We start from the raw sequence: 27,500 nt of genomic DNA on the forward strand, positions 1-27,500 counted from the left end.
TTGATAGCATTTTTTGTCATGCCAAAGAGCAGCGAGTTTCATTTTCAATTGTGGTGCAATATCAAAGTCCACTGTGTTTATTGAGGCTAGGTCAATCAAGCACGAATATGCACGACATCAGATTTGTCACCATTGGTGGTTATATTGATCAACCTTGGCAGCAAGATGTTGAACAATGCTAGAAAATTTGTTCATGGGACACCGCCATTTGGAGATTTCAAAATTGCGGCGGCAGTGACCATGATTGTCTCGATCTTAATAGGTCCACTTAAGGGATGATGTGCATGGTTGTTATGAAGGTCGATTTGCCGTAAGAGGGTTTCAAAGAATCAATGGGATTTACTGTCATTATTATACCTGTTAAATGTATAAGTGGTTCTTTTTTGTTAGCTTTTATTATTGATAATTAACCTTTGCAAACTCTGATTTGAGAATGTCCCATCACTTCTCTATCCTTCTGTTTTAATATTTATTTTTCAAAATTTCTCGAGTGTCGTAATCTTTTGAAGCTTCCATGTGTGTACGTGCAGATTATAAATGATAATAATAATAATACTAATAGAAACTCATAAATATATGACATTTGCTAGCTTCTTGTTTTATTCTCAAAGTTTGGGCTTTGCGGAAGCCCAGTCTCAAATTTCTTACCCGAGGGAAGTCGCTAGTGGCACACTTTCTGCTTTTCGTGTCGTGTCATCAGAGGTCTTCTGTCTCCTGGCGATTTCCGAAGAAGATTATGGAGTGCGTTGCCAAGCCATTTCTGAAATTGCCATTGCTGCTGGTATTGCCGTAGTGCTGAATGGCAATTCCCCATCACCTAAAAAAACCCCGGGGTAATGCTGCCATGTTCTCTCTTTTCCGACCCTTCCCCCTTTCCCTCCCCCTCCTTGTCTCTTCCCTCTCCCTTCGCCTTACCCTCTTCTTTTGAAACCCCAGAAATAACGCTGTATATATTATATCTATCTCCTTTTCCTTTTCCTTTCTATTACAACCTGAGGAATAGTGCCAGGATTTCTCTTTTGCTTCTCCATAACTCATTCTTCCCACCCCCTCCCTTCATCCCCAACCCCCTCCTCCTCCTCCATTTCCTTTTTCTTTACTATTAATGCGCCATGAGTAAAACTAGTGTTTTTCTCCCTTTTCCTCCACAAACTCCCTTTTCTTCTTCTTCTCCTCCCCATCCTACTCTTCACCTTCCCCATTTCTTCCTCATCCCCAGAAGTCAGAGCTGTAACCTACATACCTGCTGAAGATCATTGCGGCCTCAATTCTTCGGTTGCAATTCCGCCCTATTATCCATTTATCGACAATTTTGCCGCCAAGCTAACGTGAACCCTTCTCGTGATTTTCATACTTTCCATTCGCAGGCAGAGGGAACGCCTTAGTGCTTAGCTTATTGATTGGTTGTTCATTATGTCCATTTTGTTTTGTTGTTATTTGTTATTAATTATTCATTTAACTGTATTTATTATTGTTATGGTATACAGCCATTGTTATTTGTTATTAATTATTCATTTAAATGTATTTATTATTGTTATGGTATACAGCCAGTTCTACTTCCCTGTTAGGTCTTTTCTGTTTTCTTTTAAGGATGTTCTGTTCTGCTGAAGACTACTAGTCAGATTTCCAACATGAATGATATTAATGCTCTATGATAAAGCAATGATTTATTCAGTGATTCCTTTCCTGTAAGCGCCTTGCTTATAATACATCCAGTGATGAGCTCCTGAGTACGCCACTCCTCATTAAATGTTGTCTGGTTTCTGTTCTATTAATCGATCTACAATTAAAGTGAGAGTCCTCGACATTGGTATTGGGTACTAGGTCAGGTCTTGACCCTTGAGTACCCTTCTTGTTGAACGACCCCTAATTATGAATCCCTCCTTTTCCGTAGGCTCAATTGCACTCCGCCGAAAAAAAACCCTCGGGGAGTGTTTTGTTATTTCGCTTTTTTATTAAGGGCCAACCGCGACTTCCTGGCTGGAGGAGGCGCGGTGTCGCTTTCTTCAGCATCATCTACACCACCAGCACTTCCGTCATCTCTGCCACTGGGGAAAGACATCTGCTCTGCTGTCGTTTTCTAAGGCTTTTCCATCAAGACTTTGCTTTTCTTTTTTTCACTTGGGGCTTTGTCCAGCTTCATTTGCGTCTTTTCATGGTTTTATATTCGAGAAGCATTTATGAGAACAGTTTCTTTTGGTTTTTGTGAGAGGTTTACAATGTACCTCCGTCTGATTTTTTTTTTCACGGTTCAGTTTTTCAGCCGGTGGTTATATTTTTTTCTTTGGCTTGTTTGGTTTTTATCAAGATTTTTTATTATCACCAGAGTCCCTTATATTTTTCATTATTTTACTGTTATCCATTTAGGTTTGAGCTGATAGCTTTGTTATTTTCGGAAGTTTGCTTATTTTTCGTTGAAATTTCTTGTCAGCTTTCCTTATATTTCGTAAATGTTTACTTGAACTTGAGTTCTGCGTATTGTTTTTGCACACTTCTCCCAGATATCTGCTGATCTGTGTTCTTTCTGTTTTACTTTATTCTCTTTTTATATTCTGTTTTTCTTATGTTCTTTTCTTAGTTTTCCTTCAGAGTTAGTCAACATTTTTCTTCGAGTTTAGATTTTTACGTCATTTACGTCGTCGCCCTCTAGCTTTGCTTAGCCTCTTAAGGTTTTGTATGTCTGCAATAATTTTTTTCTTTGATGAATTTTTAAAAAGAGCTTTTTTTCTCAGTCTGTTTTTAGAGTGTGTTTCTTAGATCTGTATTTTTCAGAAGGCTTGTTTGTAAGGGCTGTACATTTAAAAGGATTTTCTTATATCTTTACCTTTTAAAAAGTTTTGTTTTGTAGGGTTTTATTTGTTAAGGACCTGTTACTCGGGTCTTTATTGTTGAGATTTTGTTTCCCAGGTCTTTATTTTGTTTAAAAGCTTTGTTTTTAAGGTCTTTGCATATTAAAGAATTTTTGTTTTTCAGCTATATACTTTTAAAAATGCTTTGTTTCTGTAGGTCTCCATTTTTATGGAAACGTTTCTCAGGGCTATATTTTTAAAAGACTGTTCATGAGGTCTTTACATTTTAAGACACTCGCAGGTCTGTACTTTTTTAAAAAGCATTGTTTTTCGATTATTTTCAATATTTAAACGGTACTTTCTCAGGATTTAATTTTAAAATGTTATGCTTCTCAGGTCTTATGTATTGAAGGGCTTTGTTTTTGAAGTGTTTATTTTTTTAAAGACTGTGACTGTGGACTACTGTTTTAAAAGACTATATACGTATCTTAGGATTTTACCCTTAAAAAAGCTTTTCCGCGAGATGTTTGTTAAAAAAGCTTTGCTTCGAGATGTATTTGGTAAAAAAAGCTTTGCTTCGAGATGTATTTGTTATGATTTATTATAACTGTTTTTTATACGTATATTTACGGTATGGTTTACATTTATTTGCGGGTAATTAATTTTTCAGTTTTATTTTTCCTTTTTCACATAAAGTTATTCTGTTCATGTTGAAGCTTGCTAGAAAGTCCTGGCCTACTTTAGAGTTGATACACGTTTTTAACAATAATATTATTGGAAGTATTTCCTTGTTGGTTAGATGTTTTTGAACTTCAAAGGTGAATGTACGCTTTTAATAGCAGTCTACACAATGTTCTTTATTTGTTCTTTTCTTATGAGCCCGTGATGTAATGAAGGGCGGCTCATTCTGACAGCATTCAACAAGTCTTTATGGACAGCTGAGAAGTATTTATGTATATTGGCGAAGATGGAGGATTGATGTGTAAAAGTAGAAAATTCTACGAGATCGGTTGGAGTAATGTAGCCTTCGACGCATTTGTGGAGTTACCTCATGGTTAGAGATTCCAAAGTGTAATTATCCATAGGAGAAACTGCAAAATTACTTCGCGCTGTTAAATTCCACCGCATCCGTAATTATGCACGTGCGAATTTCCAGAAGTACTTGATGGTGAGAGATTTCAGCGCGTAAATTTCCGTAAGAGAAAGTGTTCAGGTCACAAGACAGCAAAATTTCTTTCTTGCAAATGTAAGAGTTTTCATGTATATGTATGTATATATATATATATATATATATATATATATATATATATATATATATATATATATATATATATATATATATATATATATATATATATATATATAGAGAGAGAGAGAGAGAGAGAGAGAGAGAGAGAGAGAGAGTCATGTATTTATACATATATATATATATATATATATATATATTTTTTTATTATATATATATATATATCATTAACGATTACTTACCAAATAATCTTTATACAAGCTTCCTTGCTAATTATTTTAATAATGTTTTTATGCATTTATTTAGTTTTACATGTCACTGAGATAAGCTGGATGGTTTAAAAAGAGTCGGTAAATAAAAAGTTCAACATCTCATATTTAATATAGTTTTAACCGAAGAAATCATATGAATATTTTCCCTTACATCTGTCTGTATTTCATAGGAGAGAAATACATTTGTAAAGTTTGTTTTTACATCTGCAGCTTTCATTTTCGTCCTGGTTTTTCTAGAATTGATTGGAAAGTAAGAGTAATGTCATTAAAGGCTTCATTATTATTATTTCGGAACTAGTACAAATTATTCGAGAGAATAACGGTGATTAGGACCTTGATGATGATAAGGATAATGATTTATTTTTAACCGTCATCGAAATTATTATGTATGCTCTTGACAGTCTCTCGAGATTAGTTTAAAACCATAACCAAAATACTTTTCTTTTTCAATCCAAAAACGGTCACTGACTTGTTTTCTTTGATTAAGGGCCATTGCCTTTTGAGATCTAAAAATCGAAGCGTAATTGTTGTTAGATCAAGTGAAAACTGTTTGAAATCCTAGCACACTCACTGACTTTGTTTTGTTGGATTAATTGCAGTCTGCCCTGCAAATCCACAAACGGATAATGACTCGTTTAGTTGGATATTAATTAAAAACTTCTTTGAGCTGATTAACAGCTCTCATAGGGCTAGCCCGAAGGATTACTTATTTTACGTGGCTAAGAACCAATTGGTTACTGGACGCCGGTTCGTAGATGAAGTAAAAATTGCTTAAATCCCAACACGAAAATAACACTGGGTCTTGCTTCAAGAACAGCTAGTATGCAAGAAGACCAGGAGAATACGGCTCTTTATAGTAAAATTTCACGGTCTATTAATTCAAATACTACCTTTCTGACCGCTAATTAGCCAGGAGCCCTTGCTATTAAGCACGGAATGTTTACAATTTCTGGAAAAGCGCGACCCACCGTGAGAGAGGAGGATGGTAAGTTTTTTCTTAATTGGCCTTACAGATGTCCAACGCCACCTTGCTGGTCCGCCATTACCATCAGAGTTCAAAATTCGACTCTACTCCCCTCACCCGTAAACATTACAGGTGACACCAATACCTTTTTTTTTTTCTTTCACTGTTTTAATTGGTGATCTGGATATTTGAACTGGCTCGTCTCGGGATAGGTTTAAGCATTTTGGAGATTAGGAAATACATAAACCATATACATATACATATACATATATATGTATATATAGCCTATGTGTGTGTCTGTGTGTATATATATAAATGTATATATACACACACAGCATAGCCTTGTAACTTAGCTCTATGTAATTTGATCACTTTTTATATGTATATAATAGAATGCATCGTAGTTTTGTCATGGAAAATGTGCTCTTTGTAATCATGTATATGCTGCGGTTGCCACAGAACTTTCAGTTACAAGGATCTCTTACACGGAATGCAGTTTTTTCTTTGGCTTCCTTGCTATCATGTTATTATTATGATCTTGATTAGGAACTTAAGATTTTTTCATCAGATTTACAACAGCATTTCTTGATCCATTTGCAGTTTATACGACATTTAGCTTTAATATTTTATGCTACGCGATGTTATAATGTTTTTATAACATTCATTGCTATATATCTGTTTATAGTCGACTTTAGGATAATCATCTTACCGCCAGATTATAAGTGTCAAAGTAATCTGTCATAACTTTGAATAACAGGCTATTTTTTTTTTTTTTTTTTTTTTTTTTTTTTTTTTTTTTTTTTTAGCAGGACAGACCCTTTTCTTGACTCTTTGGTATACTTCGACAGTAAAATTACACATCACATATGTGTGCTGACGAGGGTTTGTTCAAGAGTGTTCGAGGACCAATTTCTATTTCATTATTTGGAATCATTTGTCAAATTTCGCCTTATTTAGAATGATGTAACCCTTTCTGGATTGTTAATCTCTCAAAATTTCCTGATATTGTGAGCTCAAGGGGTTTCTATTCAAGATTTATCAGAAAATTGGGAACATTTGCTTTGTTTAAGGGTTTGAATATCGCTCATGAGCGGCAGAGGCAAGGGAGAGGCCACTGGTCATTTGCACTGAAGATTCAAACAGATGATCAGCTTCCAAACTCACTTCTTCCCCAGCTAAGATCAGGGAGAACCAAGCAATGGGCTGTTGATGACTCAAAACATCCAATTCCTAGCCGGTGAAATATCATCAAGCTAAATTGTAAAGTCCAGGCGAAACCAACGAAGCTATCAAGATACTTTTTTTTTTAAATTGGCAAATTTCGATCTTTGGTTTTTCGTGTATATATTTTAGGTACACTATTACATCTGAAATTTCAACTAGTTTGATTAGGAGCCTCGGTCAGGAATGATTAGTATGCAAATATGCAGTTTCTCATGTAAAACGTGCATATGTTTTTGTACGTAATTTTTTCATTACTGAGTCGATGATTATTTCACATCTGAATAAACTGTTTGAAAAGTTTATGGATAAAATTTGACAAATTATTAAGGTGTTTACATGACTTTTTTAAATAAATTAAATGGATCGGTGGTAGTTTATGTCAGTCTTCGAAAGTTATCTCTAAGATTTCCCATTATTATTATTATTATTATTATTATTATTATTATTATTATTATTATTATTATTATTATTATTCAAGTAAAACAAATCTAAAAGGCCATTAGCTAGCCAAACAGCTGCCCGCAGGATAAAATGTCCATATGTAAAACAAACAAGGGAAATTTAGCGTTAGATAAATGAAAGTAACAAATAAATATTTTTAAATCAACAGGATTGACGATTTCATTAATTTTTTTTACCTTCACTCTTCAGTTTTTCTCAGCTTTTGTATAATAAATCAAACAGTAAATGTTTCCCGTTGATGTTAGGCAGAAAATTAAACTAAAAGGACGCCATGAAAAGATGAGAGGACCTCGTCTGTCAGCAATGTCTTCGTTTTATTTGCCTGATGAAGTCATATGGCAACGTCTTTATTCGCTCGCAACGCTGGAGTTCAGGACTGGGCGTTTAAGTGCTCTTAATAATTACTGTCAAAATCGATGGCGGATGAACCCCTGTGCGGAAAGCTTCTACAACATAACGTGCATCATGCAAACTTGTTATTATTGAAGTTGTTGCCTTAGGAGACAGCTTTAGAGAAAAGGAAGATAATACTCCTGCCACATTCGTGTTTTAACCGCCAAGTCAAGGATGAACCCGAAGCGCAGAAAACTTTTACCGCATGAGCTGCTTCACTTATTTAGTCATAAATCTCATCAGCGGCATGAGGACTCACCCACGCACTTTCGTTATTAGCATTTTTATAGTTAAAGCCAACCAAAATTCTATAAACCACATACTCTCGCACATAACGTACACATGATTAATACTTATTAAAAGTAAGTGCAACATTCCTGTACACACACACACACACACACACACACACGGTCAGAATGATAGCGATACGTGTTTATTCATGGAGGCACGTGTACCTACTGTGACTTAGCGGTTTATGAGAACGGTACATCGGAACTTCGAAGTCAATGAAGCTGCCTCTCCCATGACTTCGGCGTCAGTGAAGACCATCTCTGACTTCGGAGTCGGCTAAGCCTCCTTTGGTGTAACTTGAGATTCAGTGAAGCCAGCTTTCCGTGTCTTTGGGGGCAATGAAGTCAGTTTTCTGTGAGTTCAGAGTCAGTAAATCACTTTTCTTCTGATTCAGGTGTTAAAGAATTCACCTCCCCTCTGACTTCAGATTCAAGAAAGTCCCCTTTTTTTGACTTCAAATTTAAGTGAGATTACCTTCCCTTCACTGTTAAGAATTTTGTCAAATAACTGTACATACAGCGGTAAGTTTTATACTGTCATAAACTTTGTAAATAATCGATAAAATTATAATGCTTGGTCACCTCAACCGATGCTGTTTGTTCCGGGATACCGATAAATCCTTGGATATTCGGTGGCTGTTTCTGTCTGATGCCAGGCTGTGGCATTCTCTTCCTGCTTCTGTTTTCCTGACTCAGACCTATTATTTAAGAGAAGATGTACTGCTTCTTTCGTGCTTAGCCCCGCCCTTCTTTCTTTTCTACCATTTCTTCGGGCCTAGAAAAAAAAAAGATATGCTCCCGTTCAATTTTCATTTGAATTAAAGGAATGATTTCCAGTATGCCTTTATCAGCATTTATTACATAGTGCGAAGTTCGTACTGATCAACTTGGTATAGATCCGTCTGTGTTAAGGCACTGACTTATTCTTTATATATTATGGAGAGAAGAATTTGTAAGGACACTTCTACATTATGATGCAAACATATCGAGAGGACAGAATGCAGCATCAGAAGATAATATATGGTGTACCCTGTATATGTCTATCTATCGTTTGTATATCATTTGACTCTTTTCCTCTCTAAGATGCATCCACATACATAATTAAAGAATAAGATATGAAGCCAAGAGAATCTTCTCCCACGGCCATATGTCACTTCACACAAGATAATAATTTAATGTTCTTTCCACTGGAACAGACGAGATTTTACCACAGAAAATGAAAATGCATTAGTGAGAGTGAGAGAAGATCTCGGGAAAGAGAAACTTGAAGAAACGTTTACTCGCGTGTGCGTACAAACACACATAGACACACTATATATAATTATATATATATATATATATATATATATATATATATATATATATATATACAAAGGTTAACCAATTCACCATTATCTTTGATATTAAATTACTATTACTGCTAATACTAGATTAAGGAGTTCACTGTAGCGCTGGTCGTCAAAGCATCGAAGTTAAGCAATGTTGGACCTGGAGAGCAGTGACGTAATATATATATATATATATATATATATATATATATATATATATATATATATACATATATATACGAACATATATACGAACATGTTACGTAGCTGCTGTCTTTCCTCTTTGAGGGATTATTTCAGAAGATGCTGCTCTTCCGCTTTTCACCAATTATTTTTAGGGCTGAGGTTGCTAGCTCCACATCATGCCCCTCAAAGTTCCAGAACTCATGTGCCGCCAGTGTCTGACATTTCTTAGTGGCCACCCAAACAAACATTTACCAGGTCCAACATTACTTAACTTCGATGCTTTGATGACCAGCGGTACTGTGAACTTTTGAATCTAGTATTAGTAGTAATAGTAATTTAATATCAAAGATAATGGTGAAATGGTTAACCTTGTATTAATAGTAACAGTCACATTAATAGCAAAGATGAAGATGATGGTGAAAATCTAGATATTGCTAACGATTACGATTATCATAATCGATTACTGGTTTTTCAAATGTGCTCACAAATGTCTTGAAGAACCTAGAAGGCAACTCGATAGGCAAGCTTTCATAGAATAGAATGACCGTATGATGAAGAAGGAAAATAGCGAAAAGATGCGGAGTGCAATACAGATTAAAATAGTAAATGAATAAATATAAAGAGAAAATAAACTTTTCGTAATCGTGTAAACAAACAAGCAAACAAATCGAACCAAAATACGTTTAATTAGATAGACTGTAAATTTCAGGGAGATGAACAGCCAAAGCATATTATTAATTCATTCTTTTGACGCTTGATACAGATGTGATTGTTTCATGTGTATGGCAAACTTCCTAGGCTCCTTTGGAGCAGCCCATAACTCACTTATGCATGTGAAAGAGGCAGAAAATAAACATTTAATTTTAGCGGCTTATCTGTGAGGAAAAAACTTGAAACCGGAGAAGGAAGAATGGACAGCAAGGGTTACAAACCCCTTGTAACCGTCTGGTGCAGTCAGTAAGAGATGCAGAAGTGTAGGTCGAAGGTTCGAAGGAAAAGAATAAAGCATAAAGAAATTCCAAACCCGTAAAAGTTCATCAAACCACAGGCACGTCTTTTCACGGGATTCCAGAGTTGACCTGAAAATTTGCCCCAGCTTCCAAGGAATTCTGCTTAGTTTAAGAGCAGCATTTAGCAACTGGCATATTTTTTTTACAAATCTTAGCTACAGGTACGTTTTGCATTTCAATCTGAAATGTTAAAAGTTCAGTATGGCAACCAAATTGCTACCGATACATTTTGCAAACAAAAACAAATGAGCTGTTCATTTTACGTAGTAAACCAGAGTGACCTGCTTATTTTGCATAGCTGACCAATGAGCTACCGGGCTCATTTTGCACAGCAGCCAGAAGTTTTAGCCAGCATGTTTTGCATCGCAAACCAAAATGTTACCGACACATTCTGCATAGCAAACCGGAGAGCGACCGAACTCATTTTGCATAGCAACACCGCATCACTGGGTAACCGTTATGCCATGTGCGAACACATGAATCCATTCGGGCTATTAATTACAAACTCCGACTCGCAAGTAGAGCGAGTGATCGAGCGAAGCAAAAGGCGGAACGGCCGCCGTCGGTCGGTCTTCGTTTCGTTCCTCGTTCCTTCGTCGCGGAGGCGTCTCGCTCGTTTTCTTTCTGAGAATTTCCAGGCTGGCGTTGATATTCATCATCATTTTAGGTTTCTGTAAAAAAAACCTTTTGAGATGGCTAATTGTCTGTCCGTCCGCGCTTTTTCTGTCCGCCCTCAGATCTTAAAAACTACCGAGGCTAGAGGGCTGCAAATTGGCATGTTGACCATCCACCCTCCAATCATCAAACATACCAAATTGCAGCCCTCTAGCCTCAGTAGTTTTTATTTTATTTAAGGTTAAAGCTAGATATGATTGTGCGTCTGGCAACGCAATAGAACATCCCACCACCGGGCCGTAGCTGAAAGTTGCATGGGCCGCGGCTCATACAGCATTATACGGTGCACAGAAAACTCGATTGCGCCGAAGAAACTTCGGTGTATTTTTTTACTTGTTTTTTTTTTGTTAATGGAACATACATTTATATGGAACAAGTCTAAAAGCACACTATCCATAAAATATTATCATTATATGTGAATCCATTGAAAACCGTGACAAGGGAATGAATATTCAAAGATTAATCAACTGCATGAACGACGTCAGCAAACACTGAGAATCTTCACGCCTATGATGAATAAAAATCGTTACTCTGATTCCTGTTTATTTATTTCTCTACTAGACTTTGTGAATGGAACCTACCTCAAACGGACATAAAAAAAAATCATCCCTTTTTACCTCATCGTTCTTTTTCTTTTTTTATTTGTGACTGCACTAGATTACTTACTCTTACAAAAAACTGGGACTTTTCTATAAGAAATGTTTCATTGAGATACTCTTGCATTATTCTGTATAAATGAATAACTGGTAAATGCACACGAGAAAGTGGGTTATTCGAGACCAGCTGGGTTGAGAATTGGGAGTAACTGAAAGGAAAATGCAAACTTCATAAAGACCGTTCCGCTTCAGTTCCAGCATGCAAAGAAATCTATTAAGCAAAATTGTGAAGAGTCATTTCCGTACATTAAATCTCGTGGCAGTTGCCTCGTCTCTTAAGATTTTCTGTTGTTCATTTTCACATCTGTTGTTTCAGCTTTAGTGGGTTTGCCTAATGTGCGAGATTTAGATGGGAATTTTCCTGGAGCTGAGAACATTCTCTCACTTTGTGCTGATGCCTTCCTCAGCTCTTTTGGCTTTCTCTGTTTATGTTTTGAGTTTGTAGCTTCACTTTTGGTGGTTTTGTTTGATGTTCGAAATTTCTGACATTTTACTGTAGCTCAATACATTTTTTAACGTTACAGTCGTGTAAATAAATGGAGCTCATATGTGTGTTTTTCATTACTTGTTGGTATTCTATTGTTAAGTGGTAGTTTTTTTTAATAAACTAATTACCCTTTTTATGGCTTGTCCCTTATTAATGTAGACAAATTATGAATAATAACAGTCCAGTAATGTAAAATTTTTCTTCCAGGCTGCGGCATTTTCCAGGAAAAGACAGGAACCTACAAACAAGCATCTACCTCTGAAGTTACACTTAATCCAGGGACATGGCTGAAGGCTGAAAACCAGCGGTTATTCTCATCCCCTGGCTCAAAACAGGAGAGAGAGAGAGAGAGAAAAAAAGAGGGACCCTATTAAAAGACTTCTGGAAGCACTTAAGAAAACGGGGTGAATGAAACAAACTTGTGATTGTGCTTAGTAAGGACAACAGGTGTGAAACACAACAGGTGTTGCTCTATTAGCTACAGTGGCAGTGGACGACCTCAACGAAGATGAGAGGATCAGCAACCAGGAGGAACGCGTTGATCATCGGGCTGGTTTTTACCCTGACGAGTGCTCTGGTCGGCTCACAACGAACGACTCCAAAGCCACCGGGCATCCCTGCCTCGGTCGTTAACAGTGAGTATGGAGGAGAATATCTGATGTCTGGTTTAGGGTCTTTGAGACTGGTTTCAAGTCCTCCTGGTTACTCAGTCGAATTGGCAGCCTGAAGGGGTAAACAGTAGGAGAATAGACTGGATTTAGAAGCTCCAAGGTGAAATGGCAGTGTTATTGACAAGAGTGGGTAGGATTGTTTGGGTTTACTGAGAATAGAGATTCATTGAAATAAGATGACGTATGAAAGATATAGGGAAGGTAGTTGATTTTTTTATTGCAGTAAATATGGAGAGCAATATTTGAAATCTTGCTTAGGTTTCTTTTTTTTACTAGTTTCACATCCCTCTGGTGACTTGGTATGTTTAAAAGCTTAACAAAGAAACGAGGATATAATTGATTGAAATGGGAGGGATTCTGTTGGGTTATGGAATAATTAGAATAAATGTGTGTGTGAGAGAGAGAGAGAGAGAGAGAGAGAGAGAGAGAGAGAGAGAGAGAGAGAGAGAGAGAGTAAGGAAGAACAGTTTAAAATTGTGTGGGAATTGATACGGTTATGTGGTTTTTGAAAATGTAAGTAGATAGATAGAATGGTTGTTTGGGTAAAGGAAATTTTGTATAGTTTTGGTTTCATTCATTCGCGTAATCCGGAGGACTTAAAAACTATTAGATGATAATTGTATTTGTATTTGTTTGTATTTGTGATTTGTCCATAGGATAAGGCGTTACTTCCAAATCTATACCATTGGAAATTCCGAAAATCCGTAGATAAAGGCTTCCCTTGAACTTCCTGTCATTATCAACACAGTATTAATGATTTCCACCACAGAATAATATAATTGTCTCCATGACACAAAATGGTAGTATCTCTACAGTGCTGTTGATTAAGTTTTGCCTGGTGTTTGTCGTACTTGACTGTCAGAGGTCAGTAGCACTCTTGTTACATGTCTGTAAATCATTTAAATATATATCAGTTATTTGTTTCGTAGGTTAGTTTTCGTTCGTTTGCGGAAGGTTTTTTTAAATGACAACAAACTGTTAAAAGGAATTCACCTGAAGCATTGCATTGGCAGGTCTTGTTATTGATTGATGGGATTTGAAGGATAAATCAGTTTGTTTATTTTTGTTTTATATACTAATTGTAATCTCATCAAAACAAAAAGTCAGTGAAAGGTTTCAGTGTAAGCTGAGACACAAGCCACTTTCGTACATTATTGTTAGACCTGTTGGTGATTTCTGACGGGATAATTTTAGGAAAACTGTATTCCGCGGGGTGTTGATGAGTTGATTTATCTCAGTGTTCATATATTCATTTTAATGCTCCGGCCAGTGAGCCATGCAGCCCGATCCCACTATCTAGCCCAGACTCAAAGAAACAAGAAAGCAAGAAGAGCAGGACGTTTTCTGAAACCACAGACCTGCTTCTTTGAAGGAAGGAAAGTAATGAGAGTCAGAGGAAACAGAAGCAAAAGGAGTCCCATAGCTTGGCAGTAGAGGGAAAGAAACTGTCATCGAACCATACAAAACCAGAATTACTGGTTTTCGTGGTCAGTGTGAGAGGAGTTGGCCTGGCGGGAGTCAACACGGTGAGAGACTGAGAGTCAGGGCGCTTTGTGAAACTTAGAAGTAAAAATTGCGCTTATGGTGACTTTGCAGTACGAGGTTGTTCCTTTGGAACCGGCTCTCTCTCTCTCTCTCTCTCTCTCTCTCTCTCTCTCTCTCTATATATATATATATATATATATATATATATATATATATATATATATATATATATATATATATACATATATTTCTTCTTTATGTATTTTAACGTATATTATCCATATTTTATTCTTCGTTTTAACGTGCTTTTTCCCATTTTATATATATATATATATATATATATATATATATATATATATATATATATATATATATATATATATATATATATGTATGTATGTATGTATGTATGTATGTATGTATGTATTATGCATACACACACAAAACCTGCTGGATTGTCCCGTGGTCTTGCTTGCGCGTCAAAGGCTTGCGCCCAACACCAGCTAGTTGGGTCTGACTAATTTTAACTTATGATTTTGTGTGAATAAATGCTGGTTTTCTGAATAGATTTTTCTTATATATAAGATGAAGTCAGACAAATTTCAGCCTCTTGAGACATGTCAGTCTGAATTTGGGAAGGTAAAAATCGTTTCTTTAATAAACTCTTGTTTCAGGGTTAATCTCACTCTTTTGTTTACCTGGTTTCCATCAGTTCAGGAATAAAAAAAAAAAGACGTTAAATTGTCCATACCACTGGCCCTTTGCATGACACGCTTTCTTAAATTAAATAACCCAAGAGAAGAGTTCCACTTACAGTGCGCCTTGTGCTTCCCGTTGTAGACAATATTAAGGTTCCAATATGCGTGTCTTCGAATTTCGGATGCAGTACTTTCTGTATTTTCTTGTCTCTTCCTACCTATAAGCTGTCCAACTTATCTAACTTTGCCCTAAAATAATTTTCACGTCTCTTTTTTAAGAGCAAATCATTCAGGTGAGCTCTGTGAGAATTTGAGTTTACTGAATTGTCTCATTAAACCAATTCATAATAATAATAATAATAATAATAATAATAATAATAATAATAATAATAATAATAATAATAATAATTCAGCATCAAGACACAAAATACATGAAACTTGGCCGAGCATCCGACTCCAATAATCAGCTTTCATTCTCTTTCAAGACGGAAACGCAGAATGAAACTGTAAATTGATCATAGAATAATTACAGTGCGGTGGGAAACTAACAGAGAGGGAGAGGGTCTATAAGTGGTGGGAAGAATCTCGATCCATAAACAGTCGAGCTTAGTCATGCGCAGAACGGAACAAATTGCGATCATTACCTGCTTTAGTTTACTCTCGATTCGTAAAAGATATTGCTGTATTGAAAGGTGTTGTATAGTTCACACACACACACACACACACACACATATATATATATATATATATATATATATATATATATATATATGTATATATATATATATATATATATATATATATATATATATATATATATATATATATATATATATACAGTATATAAAGTCGAATGGAACTTATTAATCTCAGAAGGTTTTTTCAAGTTTTTGCTGCATGTAACGATTATTATCTAAAATGTCCCTACAAATTACAGTGATATGATATATACTATATATATATATATATATATATATATATATATATATATATATATATATATATATATCATATCATATCAAATCACTGTAATTTACAGGAACATTTTAGATAATAAATTTCGTTACATGCAGCAAAACTTGGAAAAAATCCTTCTGAGATTAACAAGTTCTATTCGACTTTATATAGAACTGCAGATGAATTCTCAAAGTTCTGCAAAAAATTAAGACAAATCTAATGAAATATTATTACTTATACTATGCCTCATTCAGTTTTAGAGAAAAATCTGGATGAATTACACCAACCTCCGCTAAACTTTATGGAAAAAACCTGCCAAGATAAATTTAGAGGTTCAGATATCAGCTGAGTTACACAAGTTCTGTTGAACGGAAGAGAAAAGAGAGAAAAGGTGCTTGTTGAGGTGAATTTACGAAGTCCTTTTGATTTGAAAGAAGTGTACTTCAATTTTTATTCTTTTCATTTTTGAAGATTTTCTCTATTTAAAAAAAAAAATCTTCTTCCTTTCAATTTTAGAAAAGACGTACCGGGTTTCTTTCGGTTTTAGAAAAAAATAGCTTTCAATCCGTCATAGAAATTACGAGCGAATTTTTGTCATTACGGAGTGAATACACCGGAAAGTATTTAGAAAGCTTAGCTGTCTCGTCAATGACCAGAACGCGCAACACCTAATATCATCATGATAAACATTAGCCTTCGTACGATTCTGTGCTTTTCTCTTTCATTTCATACACCCTAAGACACTGGAAAGAATAAGGAGAGAGAGAGAGAGAGAGAGAGAATTTGTTAGGCTCTGCATTGCTAAATGAGCAGAGAAATACACACACACACACACACATATATAGTATATATGTATACACACATACATACATACACATATGATCTTCCTTTGACCTAAGCGGTTAATGGGGTATCAGGGTGGAGACCGGATTACACCAATAACTTCATCCCATATTATTAGCCGAGAAACTAAATTAAATGTTTTGTAAGACCACCTTCATAAGGGGTAGTTGCATATATGCGTGTGACAGTAACTACCAGAGATAAAATCTGAGGGATTAAGACTAAGAATGTAAATGGAAACCAAGAAGAGGGATCAGTGTGTGTTAATGTGGGTGCTGGACACTAATAAGTAATTGGGAATAAATGGAATGGATGATAATAAGATGAAAGAAAAGTGAATCACAAATACTTAAAGCAAGAAAGGCAGTGTGGTTTGTGCAAAAGATTGAGAAGAGATTGGATTGTCTGTGGAAGCCTAGGTGGGGATGTATGAAGGGATTGTTTAGCCTGCTCTCCTGTATGGAAGTGAGGTGTGAATATTAAATGCAAATGAGAGGAGGGAGGTTGAAGCTGCTTAGATTAATTATTTGTATAGTATATATGGTGTAAGAGTTAGTTATAAATGATTTGTTTAACCAGACCTCTGAACTCTTTTAGGGTTCTTCTCGGGCTGGGAAAATATGGTGTAAGAATCTCCAGATATCTCACCTATCAATTATTCTTACATTCATATGGTGTAAGAATAATTGATAGGTGAGATATCTAGGGATTCACAGAAGTGGTAGAAAAGTTGTTGTATATGAAAAGATGGCTCTGAATGTTTTGAGATGGCTTGGTTGTATGGAAAGAATGGAGAACGATAAGCAGGTGAAGAGAGTGTATAGATCAGAAGTACTATTGAGGGAGGAGGGGAGAAAGACCTAGACGTAGCCGGACAAATAGAGTGGGAGAGGGATTCAAAGAAAGAGCCTCAACATCCATTATAGCGAGAGATTGTTGGCAAGAATGAAGTGAGTGGCTTGTGTAGGGGTTTACGGACACTGTTTAAGAGCTTCTTTGTAGTCGTATGAAACAGATAATACTGTGGAAGCTGTCTACATAAGAATTCATCAGTGATTCAGCAATTAAAGTACGAAAATGAGGCAGTGACTATAGTATTGTTTTTACTCGACCACTCTCTGTATATGTATATGTATATATATATATATATATATATATATATATATATATATATATATATATATATATATATATATATATATATATATATATATATATATATATATATATATATATATATATATATATATATATATATATATATATGTACAAGAAAATAATATTATGTATAGATAAATATATATATATATATATATATATATATATATATATATATATATATATATATATATATATATATATATATATATGTAATGTGTGTTTGTATGTGTATGTGTATAAATAATGTATGTATGACAAACTGTATATATATATATATATATATATATGTATGTATATATATATATATATATATATATATATATATATATATATATATATATATATATATATATATGTATATATATATATATAACTCATTTTGTATTATGCCTAGAAAGTAGAAATTCTAGGTAATTACAGCTGTAACAGTTGGCAAAAATAGTAGTAATAATTGCTGTAAAAGTAAAAGCACCAGTAATTAAGAAAACCAGGGATTTTATATTGAAGCTATGAAGAGAAACAAAAAGATAGGAGCTTATCATCATCATATTAAGGCAATACAAGAACAACATCAATAATAATGATAATGATAACGTTAATAACAAAAGCAATATCTAACAACGATAATCATAGTATAGCAACAAATCACACCCAAGAAAAGTGTGATACTGAGAGACACGGAGAAAAGGTGTCTTATTGAACGAGTTAAGGTCAATGGCCGGTGATGCAGTTGATGCCCTTAACCTACTTTGCGATTTCGGGTCCCCGCGTTCGCAGTCATATTCATTTTGTTTGATTCAAAGAATTCACATGAAAATGGCTGAGTCTTCATCTCATCATATGGATTTTTCTCGCTTTGTTTTTTATTTGTTTATTGATTTGCTGATTTTTAAATTTCTTGTGATTTTTGCTTGGTATTTATATTCAGTTATTTTTTTTAATTGATTGATTTTCTTCTCAGATATGTATTTAGATTTTATTAAATGGAAAAAAGGGGGTCAGTTTGTGCATGTTATGTGGGTGTCCACTTGCACGTCGAAGAAAAATTGTACATAGCTAATTGCATATACAGTGGATATAAATCCCTTAACTTTACACTAGCTAAGTGCTTGGCATGGGTGTGGAAGCAATATATAAATCAAATGTCGCACCCCTCCATTTTTTATAAGTAACTTCCCAAACTAGTCACCTTCAGGTCACCCATCCTCTATTTTTGTTATCTGATATAATGTTTGAAGTCTTCGCCCACCACCTTTCTATTGAAAGAACCGAAACTGGTAGAGCGTCTTCGTCGAACAAACACACCCAATTTCATCTTCGGAGGAAACGACTTTGGCTAATTTCCTGAATAAGTTTTACCGCTTTTATTGACCTGAACACTAACTTATGTGCTTAGTGGTTAATCGACGGTTGTGGATTGCAGCCTGAGTGGAAATGGGTTATGGTGGTAGCAACAGCGTCCGTAAGGAACCTCTTAAGAATAGGAAGGGCAATACCATCTGGAACTGTCCCCTCCAAGGAGAAAAGTGTTTAGTTGGGTTTTATATATATATATATATATATATATATATATATATATATATATATATATATATATATATATATATATATACATATATACACAAACACACACATATGTTTATGTGTGTGTGTTCAAATCGCCTTACAAAACCCCCTTCCTCAGAGTGGAATGTACACAGGTGAAAAAATCTCTTGTCATTCTTCACTTAGTGTCATAAAAGAATAGAATCTACCACCAAACTACTTGCTGAAATAGCAGCAGGAATTCATCTGTGATTCGCTGGTTAATGATACGAAACGGATCACGTGTGGCATCCAAGCCCTTCCATGATGATAACGGGTTTGGCATTGAGCTGGCCATTCCGGTAGTTCCAAGGATGAAGGTCACTGGTAACGACTAACGACATTAGGTTCCCGTGCTGTGCATGGGTTCTATTCCAAAATTCAGAGCAGCTCGTTTGATAAGTTGTATATCGACCATTTGCGAGATAGGATCGCTATCCGAAAGGTATTCAAGTCTCTTAGATCTCTAACTTCTTTAACTTGGGTGCGTACGCACACATAGGGGTTTATATTTATGGAGGTTTAAGTGAATTTATATACATAAAAGCAGACATTCACGCACTGCACATACTTTTAAATTCATTAAATAAGGAAATGCGGATTAAAGCAAGTATGCAAACTTATACGTAATTCATCTACCTAGTACAGATGTGTAACCATTATCTAACCACTTGCCGGGTTGAAGCAATGGAGTCACGTTTGAAATGTTCATCTTATGGAGTACAGTGTTGTCCGCAAGGGCTTGGGTTGTCTCGAGGGGAAGAATTATGTGAGAAAGATAATAGAAACGAGAACAATTAAATGGATCGTCTGTTTGTGTATGTGTGTGTGTGTGTGAGTGAGAGAGAGAAAGAGAGACTTCTAGGACGATAACCTCTATGTAGCGGTATTGGTACGTGGTAGTCTCAACAAGGTCCTTGGACTACCGCCAAAATTCCGTCCCTTCTGCTCCTTCGCCAGAACTACCAATATCTGGTTAATTTAAAGAGAACACAGCCTGCAACCTAATTCCCTGATAAATAAAGAATAATTCAACTTTAATTTGAGCTGAATACCATAAGAAACCGAATTAGCAGTTCTTTGGTAAATGCGCAGTAAGTACAGTATAGATTATGGTAAATACAAAAATAACGTAAAAACATCTTTGAGTAAAACACGCACAAGCCTGACATCTTTTAATAATAAAAAATAAAAAACGCAATCGAGGTTTGTGGTACATGCTGCACAAAATAGAGCTCAAACTGGATGATCTGTTATAAAAAAAAAAAAATGGAACTTGTGATCTGTAGCAAAATGAAGGTATCTTAACTCAGACCAGGGGTTCACCATTAGATTTAATAACTAAATACATCGATGGAGTGTATGATTTACGATTATTTAAAACATTTTTCTAAAGAATAGTCTTATAAATAAATGAACAAATATAACTTCTTATTGACCGTATATTATACAATAGGTTTGAGTCGAATTCAACAACCAACTGGAATCTAGGAGTGGCCGTTTGATACTCATGTAAATACCAGATGCGCTGGATCAGTTTGTTTACTGACCCAGTACCAAGCAATATCATTAACCTTGCTAGACCGGTTGGTCCGGTTGCTCCAAGTTTTCTGACATACAAATACATACAAACAAACACACGCACATATGTTTTACGTTCATGAACTGACACGAATATGATCATATATATTTTCTGTGTATACATATGTGTGTATATATATATATATATATATATATATATATATATATATATATATATATATATATATATATATATATATATATATATATATATATATATTTAGTTAAAACCACAGGAAAAATAAAAGGAGTACCAAGAGGCTTTCGTATTCTTTCAGCACATGTACCTCGAAAATGTGTCGAAAGAACACGAAAGCGCTTTGGTACTCCTTTATTTTTCCTGTGGCCTTGGCTAAATATATTGTCATGCGCTATTTAGTGACATAAGCATACATATATATATACGTATATATATATATATATATATATATATATATATATATATATATTATATAATTTATATATGTCTTGGCTCAAGAGGGAGAGACTCAGGATTGATTCCAATGCTCGTATTGATTTGGGCCTGTCTCCTGTAAAATACCTCGTTCTCTGTTGATCGAAGTAGGAGAAGGCCATACGGCTTGCAACGTCATCTCATAAGATGTTGCTGGGAACCGGAAGGTTAACACATTGTTAGATCCTCAGCTCTATTACTTATCCATGTATTTATTTATAGAAAAGTGTTTTTTGAGAGATCTCCGTACTTGGATAAAAATGAGCCTTACTGTTGGCTTGAATTGTAGTGAACTACTTCTGACTTAAAAGAAAAAGTTGTTTGACGTCTAACGTTATATTTTCTGATTTAAGTAGTTCATTTGGGTCATGGAGTGAAATTTTGGTGATAAAGCTATTAAGAGATGTACCCTGGATTCTGGTATCTTGCTGTTTGTATTTGGGCCTCGTTGTGATTTATTGCTTCCTGCACCACAGTCCTGAGGTCTGTTGAAAGACACACACACACTATATATCCATAAATATTGAGTCACAAATATCGTATAATATCCAGTTCATTATATCTTGGAAGCACTAGTCTGTTATAATTCCCCTTGGGTGTAAGTTATTCCCAAGGTATAGTGAACTGGTTATTAAACGATATTTGTGGCTCAATATTTGTGAACGGAGGAAAGTCACGGAGTGTATAAATGACAATATATATATATATATATATATATATATATATATATATATATATATATATATATATATATATATATATATATATATATATATATATATACACACACACACACAAGCTTTTTCGACAAATACCAGAATTCAGAAAACAACCAAATCCATATCTGTCGCACATCGTGGTCGTTGACCGGGCAACGGGTTGAATAGAGGACTTGTGTTTTTGCTGTGCATTATTAATGAAGTAGCCATACGTTCCTCTGACAACCTTTGCGTCCTTGGAGTCGCCTCTCAGATGGTACCCATGGTGGTGGTGAGAATCGTGGAATGTTTAGGTACTTTGCGTCCAGGGGATCAGAATCGGATGATTTTGGTTGTGTGAGATATATAGTATCTGTATATATATATATATATATAAATATATATATATATGTATATATATATTATTCATATATATATATATATATAATATATATATATATATTATGTATATATACATACATACATAAGTACATATATATACATACATATTTCTATAATGTTCAAGATCAATTATATCGAGCAGGGAGAAGAAATTATAATAAAATTATGAGATAAATTAAGTAGTAACCGTCAGTTGATGAGTAGTGCAACGTGAATACAATTATTTATTAATAATCGAAACAATTAACATTCACATAAGGGCAAGGTTGACTAAAGCATTCAAACTATGAGGACCCAGGGTACTAGCTTAAATCAGAAGCATAACTCATAGGACTACCTTCCTAAAGGGAGAAGTATATATATATATATATATATATATATATATATATATATATATATATATTATATATATATATATATATATATATATATATATATATATATATATATATATATATATATATATATATATATATATATATATATATATATATATATATATATATATATATATATATATATATATATATATATATATATATAGATGCGAACTTAGTGATTTACAGTGGGACTCGAGAGACCAAAATTGTGTGTCTATTTCTTTTGATATTTCTATGATTGTGAAATTATACACTGCACATAGTTTCTAATGAGTCATGAAGTGAAAGGAGGATAATCTCCTGTCATTTCCACATTTCCACTGAACCGTTTTTACAAGAAATCTACCTTTTATGGTATGCGTCAGTTGTTCCAGCTCATCAAAGCGATGATGTAACTCTGCTGACTGCTCTGCTAGGGAGAATGATAACGGGAATTAATACAGAATAATAATGAGAACAATAAATTATTATTATCATATCCATATTATTATTATTATTATTATTATTATTATTATTATTATTATTATTATTATTATTATACAGAAGATAAACCCTGTTCATATAGAACAAGCCTACAATCCCGATGACTTGAAATTCAAACGTCCAAAGAATAAGATGTTGACTTGAAAGAAATTACAGAAGATAATGCAAACTAGCCATAATAGAAATTGACAGAGACAGCAAGTGCCTGCCTACCGTTTCAATTGGCAGCAGAATAATAGGGGGTCGAGACTGAAAATCCCCATCCTAGAGACGTTACTTGCAGTCTCGAAGCTGTATGCTCAGGGGCCAGCGGTGAGAGACGCTGGCCGCAGGCAGGACAACAGAAAGTCTTAGACACAGAGTTCATCACCCGTAAACTATCTGTGTCACCCACAGAAAAAATGCATAAGTTCAACTTACGATCTATTATTTAAAATGTAAAATAAAAAAATTCATGTGGAACAAGTCTTCGAAGGCCATTATTCTTCAAGGTCTGATTCCTCAGACAAAAAAGATTAATAAAAAAAAAAACATGCAAAAAAATAAGAATTGAATGTAATTGAATATAGAATTTAGGCCAAAGGCTAAGCACTGGGACCTATGAGGTCATTCAGCGCTGAAATGGAAGTTGACAGTAAAAGGTTTGAAAGGTGCAACAGGAGGAAAATCTCGCAGTTGCACTATGAATCAATTGATAGGAGAGGGTGGAAAGTACGGTGGAAGAAAGAGAATATGAAAGGAGGTACAGTAAAAGGAACAAAAGGGGTTGCAGCTAGAGACTGACGGCACGCTGCAAAAACCTTAAGTGATGCCTACAGTGCACCGCATGAGATGCACTGACGGCACTCCCCCCCCCTACCGGGAAAAAAGTAAGAAGAGTGGAGAGAAACCAAGATGGGAAGGCTTCTCCGAAGAACAAAGAATGTGATTTGCAGAGACAGAAGTAACAAACGGTAATAAAGAATAGGTTGAAACGAAGTGCAAGTAAACCGGTCCTGCTTTTAGGAAATGAACAAACACGTAGAATAAGCATGAAGAACAAATATCAGTGTTTAATCGGATAATAATGACAGTTTGATCTATACGACTTCATTGTAATGAGAACCAGTCCATGAACTTTTGTGTGTGATCAGCAGAAATAATCATCATCAGAATAATAAATGATTTTTCATTGTATTATTGCTGTTATTTTTACCATCACAAATATTTATTTTTATATTTTTATATCAGAACAACAAAATCATGGGTTTTATTTATACTGTAATGCCTGTGATATTGTGAGTTGTGAATTATTATTATATTTAGTAAGAAATGTTTGTAAATATCCCAAATTTAATATTTTATTAAGGTAGGGAAAGTTAGAAAATATTCCTTCTCCAATTTTCAGACTACACACCTTTCCCCTTTGAAAGCTTTGTCTCTAGAAGGGTCTACTTGTCAAAGTTTCAAAAATTACTTTTGGGTGAGTCTACGAACCCCTCTCCTTGCCCTGTGGATGTTACTGTAAATAGATTTACGTTCCGACGGCGTAGGGAGTTTCTCGATGGTCACTAGTCCAAACACTGGCCACAACCAACCTTATCTTGTGTGATCAGACGGCCAGCGTGTGAATGCGTTTACTATCGCTGGCATTATTATTATTGTCAGTACGAGCTTGTTGACTCGCGCTACACGCGCTGGAACCCGGCGCTGCTGTCTCCCTTACCCTAACGATCCCATACCTACCCCGCCCCCACCCGGAGTGGACAAGGACAAACAGGTTTGCAGGAGGAGCGTGGGTGTCTTCCATACCCTCCCTTTCCCCTACCTACCTACCCCCATCCAGGGCGGATAAACCGGTTTTCAGGGGGTGGGTGGCTGTGTCATGTCTCCCATACTGTCACCAGGGGGAGGACAAACAAGATCCACTCTGATTTTATTATTATAGATTAATTATCAGAAGTAGTATACATGGTAAAACGCATGTGATTAGTTTTATATGACTGCCTAGTGATCTCTGAAGGTACCCACTCGGTCTACAGTCTTTTAGATTTATATTCACATCGCACCTTTAAACTTACATGTAATCATCAAGAGACGACGCTAAAGCGGAAGTCAACCTATGGCTTATTACGCTCGGCTGAAATAAACTCACAGATCTCGCGCATGAGCCTCATTTCACGGTTAACCATATGTTAACGTAACGGGCCGGGGGCGTGTTATGGAACCGAATTTCGGTGAGAGAGAGAGAGAGAGAGAGAGAGAGAGAGAGAGAGAGAGAGAGAGAGAGAGGGGGGGGCTACCTCGTGCAATATGTTTTCAAGTTTGCCCCTTACCTATTGCCTAGTATACACACACACACACACACACACACACATATATATATATATATATATATATATATATATATATATATATATATATATATATATATATATATATATATATGTATATATATATATATATATATATATATATATAGAGAGAGAGAGAGAGAGAGAGAGAGAGAGAGAGAGAGAGAGAGCGGTGTCTACTTCATGCAATATGTTTTCAAGTTTGCCCCCTTACTTATTGCATAGTATACACACACACACACACACACACACACACACACACACACACACACACACACATATATATATATATATATATATATATATATATAGAGAGAGAGAGAGAGAGAGAGAGAGAGAGAGAGAGAGAGAGAGAGAGAGAGAGAGAGAGAGGCGGGTGTCTACTTCATGCAATATGATTTCAAGTTTGCCCCCTTACTTGTTGCCTAGTATATACACATGCACACACACAAACACACACACATATATACAAATTACATATATGTAGAGAGAGAGAAAGAGAGAGTGGGGGGAGGGGAGAGGGGGCAGCAGTAATCGACTAAACATCGCGTCAAATACGCTTCGGTTTTCCGATTAGTGAAACATTCACTTCCTCTGTAGCACCGAAAGAAAGTTATGATGTAACATATCTCATCGTGCAGAATAAAAAGAGATAGAGAGGACGTTAATACTGGAAAGTTAGAGAGAGACAGAATACCTGGAAACAGTTGATTTCAGTAATATCCAAATTCGGCTTTATTCTCACGAATATAGTACTCCTAAGTCTAAAGGAATTGCCAGGTTTCACCACAGAAAGCATACCTTCGTAAAGATTTCTCATTCCTGAAATTATAACTGTTATTACGATAATTAAGGTTTTTGTTATCAAGTCTGACGTAGTACAGCATGCTGTTATTATGGCCAATTGTATTATTGGGGCTTGTTTTGCATTTCAAGTGAGATTAAGCATTCCTGGTAAATAAATGTAATTATAGCATTGTAGCTCTTGTGCAGTGCAAGCGAGATAATAATCCACTAATAATCATCATCATTATCTTCTGGATTTTGCCTGGCCTGTCCTTACTTCCTTTGCTTCTACTTCCGAAAATCTCCACACATCTCCAACTTCCCGTACCTTAGTTCTCATCCAAGTTGATCTGGGTCTTCTGATTCTTCAGGTGCGCTCTGGAGCCCAGCTGACTCTTACGTAATAATCCCCTTGGGGTGGTTAGCAGAACATGCCCAACCCATCTCCATCTCCCTTTCGTCATTTCTCTTCTACCTGAGGAACTTTATGAGTTTCCATATGGCATTTTTTACTCTGTCCTGCCATCTGACTCCCAGTGTTCTTGAATATTTCTTCTCAAATGGGCAAAATTTATCAAATGTGGTTTTCTTGACATATGATTTATGTCTAGTAAGATCTGTATTGCTATAGTGTGCAATTTCAAAGTTTCCTGATTTTATTCAGCCCCTCGCTGTTGGTCTTTCATTAAATTCCAGTTATATCAACATAGGAGAACTTGTATTGATATAACTGGTCTTCAGTATGTGAAAAACTCAACGTCATCAATAGTCTGTTCATCTAGTGTTGTTACTTGTTCGTATTTTGTTCTCATTTCTATTTAGATTTATTTTGAGTCCTATATCTAGATATGTAACGCACTCTGTTAAGGGAGCTTTATAAATCTTTTGGTGCTTTGCTGATTAAAACCCCATTATCTGCATATTCGAGGTCTGTCAGTTTTCTACCGTTACTCCAATATAAAACTTCGTTTATATATTCAGCCACTTTTTCCTTTACCAAAT

General features: G+C 35.2%; 1 protein-coding gene across 4 annotated transcripts in view; it reads left to right on the forward strand.

The window, feature by feature from the left end:
• Nucleotides 1-27,500, forward strand: part of LOC136825507 (protein masquerade-like) — a 74,077-nt gene that overhangs the window by 9,024 nt on the left and 37,553 nt on the right. For 3 of the 4 annotated variants that reach the window (XM_067082072.1, XM_067082073.1, XM_067082074.1), the window contains exon 2: nucleotides 12,190-12,617. In XM_067082072.1, coding sequence (XP_066938173.1) covers nucleotides 12,491-12,617 — 127 coding nt within the window. In that variant the 5' untranslated portion in view covers nucleotides 12,190-12,490. Of the gene's footprint in view, nucleotides 1-12,189; nucleotides 12,618-27,500 lie in introns of those variants that run through there. The other variant, XM_067082075.1, reaches the window with a different exon arrangement.

Source organism: Macrobrachium rosenbergii, chromosome 37 (assembly GCF_040412425.1).
Source record: "Macrobrachium rosenbergii isolate ZJJX-2024 chromosome 37, ASM4041242v1, whole genome shotgun sequence".
Classification (NCBI taxonomy): domain Eukaryota; kingdom Metazoa; phylum Arthropoda; class Malacostraca; order Decapoda; family Palaemonidae; genus Macrobrachium; species Macrobrachium rosenbergii.